Source organism: Polistes fuscatus, unplaced genomic scaffold (assembly GCF_010416935.1).
Source record: "Polistes fuscatus isolate 324 unplaced genomic scaffold, CU_Pfus_HIC Scaffold21, whole genome shotgun sequence".
NCBI classification, from domain to species: Eukaryota; Metazoa; Arthropoda; class Insecta; order Hymenoptera; family Vespidae; genus Polistes; species Polistes fuscatus.
The window spans coordinates 407,933-416,329 of NW_025113098.1; the positions used below are offsets into that span (position 1 = coordinate 407,933).

General features: G+C 35.4%; 2 protein-coding genes across 2 annotated transcripts; both read right to left on the minus strand.

The window, feature by feature from the left end:
* Positions 1-319: 319 nt before the first annotated feature.
* LOC122517840 lies at positions 320-829 on the minus strand. Its single transcript, XM_043636436.1, has one exon. It carries the CDS (start codon positions 827-829, stop codon positions 320-322), a length of 510 nt encoding a protein of 169 aa, XP_043492371.1.
* A 6,079-nt stretch (positions 830-6,908) lies between these two features.
* Positions 6,909-8,096, minus strand: LOC122517841. Its single transcript, XM_043636437.1, has one exon. It carries the CDS (start codon positions 8,094-8,096, stop codon positions 6,909-6,911), a length of 1,188 nt encoding a protein of 395 aa, XP_043492372.1.
* Positions 8,097-8,397: the final 301 nt, after the last annotated feature.

Sequence of the window (8,397 nt, forward strand, 5' to 3'; positions counted from 1 at the left end):
ATACGTTTACACATAGTTAAAAATTTTTGTTTGCAGCTTACATGAAGTGAAGAATATTTGTCGGATCGATTTGAAATTTTCAGAGAATATACTTAAATATATGTACATTCCGAAAATGAAAAAAAAAATTGATTTTTTAAAAATTCTAACTGCGTATAACCCCTTAAATGAACGACCCTTACTTTGTCGTCCTTTCCGTAAATAAGTTTCTCTACGCGGGCTAGTGGCCAATCTATCCTTTTCTTATTTTCGTTTTCTATCAATACAATATCTCCAACTTTTATGCTACGGTTTTCTCTTTTAACACCCTTACGATGTATTAACGCTCCGAGATATTCAGTACGAAACCGACGTCTCGAAGACCTTCTTTAATTTTGGCTCTGTAATTATAACGTTTCGCAAAGTCGCATTTTTCAACTCTATCCAAGTCTAAAACACCGATTTCTTTAGTGTCTTGTAAAAACATAGACGGGGTCAGTGGTACGAGGTCTTGCTTATTTTCCGATAGAAAAGTTATTGGTCTACTGTTAATTATAGCTTCGCAGTCGAGTAGTACTGTCATCATTTCTTCGTAATTCAAAGAGGATTTGCGCAAAGTTCTTCGTAGTAGACGTTTCAAGATTCCATTTAACCGCTCCCAAAAACCTCCCCACCACGCGGCAGTGGGCGGATTGAATTTCCACTCGATTTGATCAATCGCTACCGTTCTAGCTAATTTCTCAAAATCTATGGTTTTGAATGCGTTATTCAGACCTACAAAATTTGTCCCGTTATCGCTGTAGATAACCGACGGTCTACCCCTCCATGCAATAAAACGCCTTAGTGACATCAAAAATGAAGCCGTAGGATAAGGACGTGACGAGCTCTAGGTGAACTGCCCTATAAACGTCGCAAGTATACAAACACACCCAGGCCTTGTGGTTACCCTTTAAGTAAATGGGTCCAGTAAAGTCTACGCCTATGACTTCGAAAACGGCTGCGTCTTTTACCCGATCATACGGTAGGGGGACTACAACTGGTTGCATGGGTTTAGCGTCATGCCGAGAGCAGTCCACACACTGCTTTAAAATCGCCCGAATTGTCTTACGTCCGCCAAGTATCCAATACCTTTCCCTTAAGTTGTTCATTGTTATCTCGACACCTGCGTGTTTTAACCTTTGATAGTTTTCGGCGATAATATATTCTACAAATTTGTTTTTTCTTGGTAATAATACCGGACATTTAAAATCAAAAAAATTTTTCTAAAATATCTTCTTTGTCAGCAGTCAGCGTTTTATAAATCCGTGCACAGCAACGGCTAAATAAACTTTCTGCTACATATAAACGAATAAAACAATGGCAAGTACTCGTTGACGTCATTATCACTGACCGATTACACACACATACATACTATCCGAACGAACGTGTGTTGCGTTAGTTTTCAACGCGCATATCTTCTTGAACCATTCATTGATTCACTCCATAATTTTCATTAAAAAAGAAAATGTAATGTCAGTAAGTAGGTGATGTGCCATAAATATCCAAGCGTGTTCGCACTACGTGCTACCTGCTACTATCTTTGCATCTTTTCTTCTTCTTCTTCTTCTATTATATCTTGGCTACGCCAATTGGTTAGTCTAATCCATCATTTATTCGAATCTGCATACGAGTATAAACTTTCGAAAAACCATCAATCTTTACGCAGACATGTGCCAGGGATAAACAGCAATTTCACCGGTGTTCTACCTCGTTAAATTTCTTTTTAACAATCCCAATGTACATATAATGTATTTACGATCGTTCGTAATCTTACGAAAGAAACATCATTTCGACGATTTCGAAAGACCTAAATTATTCTTATTTCAATAAATAATTCTTAACAATAGAGAGAAAGATATTACTTTTTTTCTGATAAAACAACGAAGGAAAAATAGATTTGAAAGCAGTCACTTGTACAACGCAGATCATTGAAAAAAAAAGTTAAAAGTACTCTCGAATGCGTAATAATTACGTAATCGGGATAAACGAAAGAAACAAAATGAATAAAAATTCAGACACACCTAAGTCAGGTCCCATCGAAACTCACCCTGTCATGGAACTTTTTCAAATGCTTATATAATAAATCTCATTGTCAAATTTCTGTGATTTTCTTTCTATTTTCATCTTATTCAATTTTATTCGTATCCACGATTACGTTATTTTAATTTCCAAATCTAAAACCTTTTATTCGTATTTAATATCGCTCATTCTACATGTGTGCGAGTGTGTGTGTGAAATGAAAATACTTGAAAGATAAATTGAAATAAAAATAAATAAATAAATAAATAATTGGAAATATACATACGTTTACAAAACTAATAATATATCCACTTGATGATTATCTTTAGTTGTATTAAAGATGAAATATTGATCCGAAACATTGTACGTCAAATATTTATAAGCTCAAAACACTACATCTTCGACGTATTTGCATCGTCCCAACCGAGGTCCAAAAATTCGACTGTTTGTTGTTTCTGGAACAGTGACAGAGACCTCAGGGAGTCTTACGAGCACCAACGGTGGAAGTAACGCGTTAAAGTTCGACGATTAAATAGTCGAACTTTGATCTTTCATAAAGAACTAACGTTGTAAACCTAAAGATTCGTTTTTTACTAAACAAGTACTCCATTCCTCATACTCATACGCATTCGTCGAATAAAATCATCCTTCGAATGTAATTCAATGACGTTCAAGAAACCAACTTATCTTTGATGTTCAACACGTTTCGCGCAATTAAATGCATATAGATAGGTACATGACAGAACATACGTAAAACATAAGCTTATATATATATTAGCAACAATTTTCGAATAAATCAAAACTGCCGGTGCGCGTTTAATTTCCTGCTACATTTTTTTCTCGGCCATATGAACGGAGCAAGAACGAAGCAAAACTTTTATTTTTGAAGTTATACCTTCTTTCCCAAACCCGTGTTTTGGAAAATGTGATGAGAGTGATTTTTTTCCGAGCGACACCACGAAGTTTGTCGGTATTTCAAATTTACGGCATGAAGTTGTCTTTTCTCTTCTTCTTCCTCTTTTTTTTCTCCAGCGGGTCACCCATCCAAGTACTAATCGTACTCAGCGCTGCTTGACCTAAATGATCGAGCGGGAAGTAGTTTTTTTTTTTTTGAAGTTATACTTTTTTGGCGCGTTAGGGAAAATGTAACTCCGCCTGCATGATCGCTGGACGGATCAAGGTCAGCGATCATGTTGCCGGTCCTAAGCCCGGGAAAAGGAGGAAGGTTGTTGGATCAGGTTAGCTCCCTACCCAACGTAAAAAAATTTGCGGCTCATAGAAACGACACTCTGTCTATTAGCAGAATGGACAACAAGAATCGGCAGAATTTCACGGAATAAATCACCGATTGGCCGCAGAAGTACGGGGCGACCACGAAAACGATGGTGCGACAATTTAACAGTGCAATAGGCAGAAAAACGTCGTTACGAAACAGGCAACTTGCCTAAATTAAAGAATGAATAAGAAGAAGAAGAAGGGAAAATGTAATGGGGAGTGATTTGGTTCCGAGCGTCTGGGAAAACGACACCATGAAGTTTGTCGGTATTTACAACGCGCGGCAAAACGATTTCAAGTTTACGGCATGAAGTTGTCTCTCTTCTTCTTCCCCTTTTTTTCTCAAGCCGGTCACCCATCCAAATACTAATCGTACTCAGTGCTGCTTTACTTAAATGATCGAGCGAGAACTAATGCTGTTACCGCGCCATGGCCATTGACGCATAATGTAATTCGATATATCTCCCTTACATTTAATGTGGACTGATTTATATTTTTATATTTTTGAATTTATTCTTTTATTCTTTTTTATTATATATAATATATCGATCGATTGAAAATATTTTTCTTTTCTTTTTTTTGAAGTTATTTAGTTAACTTAATAGGAAAGAATAATTAGTAGCTTATCTACTCATATTTTCAATCCTCCTCCTTTTTACCTGGTCACGCTATATATATATATATATTTATATAATTAATAACCTCAATAAATAAATGAGAATAAAAATATAATAGTAAAAGAAAAATAATCTTCTTACATTAGAAAATATTATTGATCATCAAGCAGGGAAGAGAAACAGGTTTCTTTATCAACTATGTTTTTTGTAAAAATAAATTAATAATAAATACTAATAATGTAATAATAATAACATTAATTAATAAACTAGAAAAATTAAAAACTAACAAGGAAAATTAATCGATAATAATAATAATAATTGTTATCATTATGATAGGTAATCTGTAATTAATTATAAAAATATGGAGAGTGTAGCATAAAAGAATGGAAACGTATTGTGCAACATGAATTTATTGTGATTGTTTTGAAGTTATACTTCTTTTTCAATACTAAATAACGAGCGTAACCTGACGAGGATTTCCTTCAGAATTCGTGAGGCACTCAACGTAATTACAATTTATGTACCATTTATAAAGATTATAGATTCTTAACGTATATTCGAAATACGCGGCTCAAATATTTTGAAAAGATTGAAAATAAGGAAATTTTCTTATCGTCCCTCCCCACTTTTTAAACCGTTGCTAAGCACGCCCTGCTGGGCCTATTAAACAGAGCACTCGTCCTATTCTTCCACTGGACGCCTACGACGATACGTCTTAGATGAGCAGCGAAGAATTTACAAAGAAAGCGACGAACAAAGCGATTTAAGCTAGAACGAAATAAGAAAAGTATAAGTATTCCTTATACTTCCATAAACGAGGTGAACCTTTTTGTTGAATCCGTATACAAGCGAAGCGAGCAAGAGGTGAGATTCGTGTTTAATTTTTTGTTAAAACCGCAATTCCTTATTATGTTTAATTTATCAACCAGAGCTTTTAAGCTACAAGGCTTTTTGTCTGACGAGCCAATAGTATTATACTTTGTATTTACTTAACCAAGAGTTTTTCTTTTTCTTATTTGTTTTTATTTTATTAATTTTGTTAATAATTATATTATTTAAATTGTATTTATTAGCTTTATTTTATTAAAGTTTTTATTGAAGTTATATTTTATTTTATTTACAAATGTAGAGTATATATTGGCATTCGGGAAAATTGTAGTTATTTCATATTGAATACAATGAAGATGGAGAAGTAAATGTCGTGTGGCTTGAGTTTCCGCATTCACTACAGATTGGCCAGAAAATCAAAAAGAAAGTTGCTGGACATGTTGCTGCTATTCAGATTAAAAAAACAGCAGTGCCGATCGGACGTAGATCTGCAACTATTTCTCTTAACAACAATAAAACAATTAACGTTAAGCGTTCACATTTACCTCTAATTTGTGCTTGTGCGACGACAATTCACAAATCACAAGGGAGCACATATCCCGAAGTTGTTTATGAATATGATAAAAAACATCAATTGACATTAGTCTATGTCGCTTTGTCACGCGTAACAACTATCGAGGGCTTATACATTACAGCAAAAGATAATGATAATACTTTTTATCACGGCCGAAGACCATCAACTGCAATGATTAGTTTTCAAGATGAATATAAGAGACTCTCAAATAATCGCTTAGTGACAATTAGTAAAGACATCCAACATTTTATGAACCAAAGGAAAGGTTTGACACTGTATACTTAAATTGTCAAAGTTTGCGAGCTCACTCAAAGGATATGATTGATTCTATTTTACAAGAATCTAAAATTTTAATGTTGAGTGAAACTTGGTTACATGATAACGAGTCTGTTAGTATACCAAATTTCAATTGTATAATTCAATACAAACGACCAAATGTTCGAGCTGGAGGAGTTGCTATCTATCACAATGCGAATGATACAACTAACTTTCTGACCACTAATATCGACATGACTGTGAGACAGTCCGATTTTGTTAGTACTGCTATATCATCAGTGGGTGATTTTTGTATAGCAGAGTGTACAACGGAAGATGGTAAAATAATTGTGTTATAGCAGTTTATATTCTCCAAATCAAAGAATTGAAAATATTATTCATTTCTTGGAACGGGTGCTATCTCCATACACAGCAATAGAACACCATATATGGGTAAAGGCGAAGATAAGCTACCAATGATATTAAGTGGAGATTTTAATGTTAATTTCTGCTCTGAAAATTCTGATGTACTCATCAACTTTTTACGTGAAGATTTTAATCTTTCAATAAATAATGACAGAACAGTTCCTACAACCCGATATGGTACTACAATTGATGCTGTATTTACACGATATTTAGAAACGTTTCAACTAGACTATTTGTATCTATTTTAGCTACTATAAGCCTCTTGTAACTCACATGGCCATAGAATCACAAACAGATCAACTAATGAACGTGAATTAATTAAATTTTAATATGTATAAATTGTAATGTATATATAATAATATTGAAGTTATTTAAATTATTTAAATTATCATCCAGGGTTTTTATGCCACAAGGCTTTTCCCTGACGAGCAAATAAAGTATTGAACCTTGTTGTATTTGCTCAACCAAGTGTTTTATTTCTTATTTCTTATTTTAATTAAATCCTTCTTCTTCCTCATGTATAAATAAATAATATTTATTTATTTTTTGAAGTTATTTTTTATTGATGCTATATTCGTTTTGGTACGCCAAAGAAGTATAACTTCTGACGTGCGTACATAAGTACACACACCAGTTTTTGTTTTTATCCGCATTACTCCATATTTATCTAAGAAAGGTGATAGGTGTCTAATTTGTTCATCATTTACGCCCGCGAAGCTTTCTTGTTGTATAAGCTTTAATAAATAATTTCGGCGTGTTCGATTTTTTGGCGCGTTAAATCCCCTTTTCGACGGTTTAATTTATTTTTCGCGTATAATGGAATCATCTCATCCAGCCGAAAATCTTACGATTTTTGCAAGCTGGAAAACTTTTCATACCCCTGGTGCTCGTTATGATTACGGTTGGTCAACGTTAGTAAAATGACATTGTCTGTCTCTTTTTTTGATAGTACCCCTTTTAATTTCTTCGAATATTTCCGTTTCATCATATTTGACTTCGGTAGAAGGCCAATTCTCCGCGCATTCTTGGAGCCATCGCGGACCCTCCCACCAGCGCGACGGTAAATCCGCCGGATTCAAATCACCGGGAATGTGATGCCACTGACTCGAACTAGTGAATTGTTTGATTTCCTTCACCCGGTTGAATACGAAGGTTCCCCAATTATTGTTCCGTTGTATCCACGCTAGGACCGTGGATGAGTCCGACCAATAATATATGTCCACTTTACCGAGGTCGAGACTGTCTAATATACCGATTGTTAGACGTACCCCGATAACGGCGGCGAGTAGCTCTAGTCGTGGAATACTTATGCGCGTGTTCGATTTTTCTCTTTTCACTGGCGCGATTCTGTTTTTCGCTTGGACAAAATATACTTTTACGCCCGACGTACTTTCAACGCGAATATAAACTACTGTCGCATAAGCAACGCTACTTGCATCACAAAAGGTGTGTAGGCTGATCTTACTATTTTCCTCGATCTCCCCTAAGAAACATCTAGGGATACGGATTTTTTTTAAGTTTATCAGATCGTCTACCCACAATAAAAATTTTTGTCTTGATTCGTACGGTACGTCATCGTCCCAGTTCAATTTTTCATTCCACGTTTCTCGTAGTAGAAGTCTCGGTAACAATACTGCGGGGCAAACGAAGCCTAAGGGATCAAAAACGCGGTGTGCTAACGCGAGGATGTTTCGTTTCGTTACTTTTGCCTCGCGAAATTGATTTAAAGCTGGTATATTTAGAGATAATGTGTCGTCTATTTTATCCCATGTGACGCCCAACACCGCTGTTTGGGTTTCTAATGTCTTATCTCCGTTATACTCCCACCCTCGCAAATCAAAACTCGCTAATTTCATCATGGCCGTAGATTCTGTCATAAATTGAATGAGTTGATCCCTTGTATTTACACTAGTAACCGAATTGTCTACATAAAAGCTTTGTAAAAGTTGTAAAATAATGCTAGTAGTGAACTTATGGCTTCCTGTCTGATGAATTAGATCATTTAAATGTTTGTGAATAATAGCGCCTAAAATAAAAGGACTCGATGAGACGCCAAATACTACTCTGCGATGACGCAAAATCATTATATTGCCGCTACCATCGTACCACAGAAACCGCAAGAAATCCCTATCATTTGCATTTATGCCTATTTGTAAAAACGCTTTTCTTATATCGGAAATTAGTCCTATTTTACCTTTCGAAGCGTTGAAGCACCGTAGGAATAAGTAGTTCAATAGATTATGGCCTACGTGTAAACATTCATTTAATGATACCGAGTTTTTTCCTCTCGCTGAGGCATTGGAAGACCGGACGAAGCCTTGTCTGGAGCCTTCCTTTAGAACTCCTCGGTGGGGTAGGTAATGGCCCCAATTCTTTTCCTCTTCT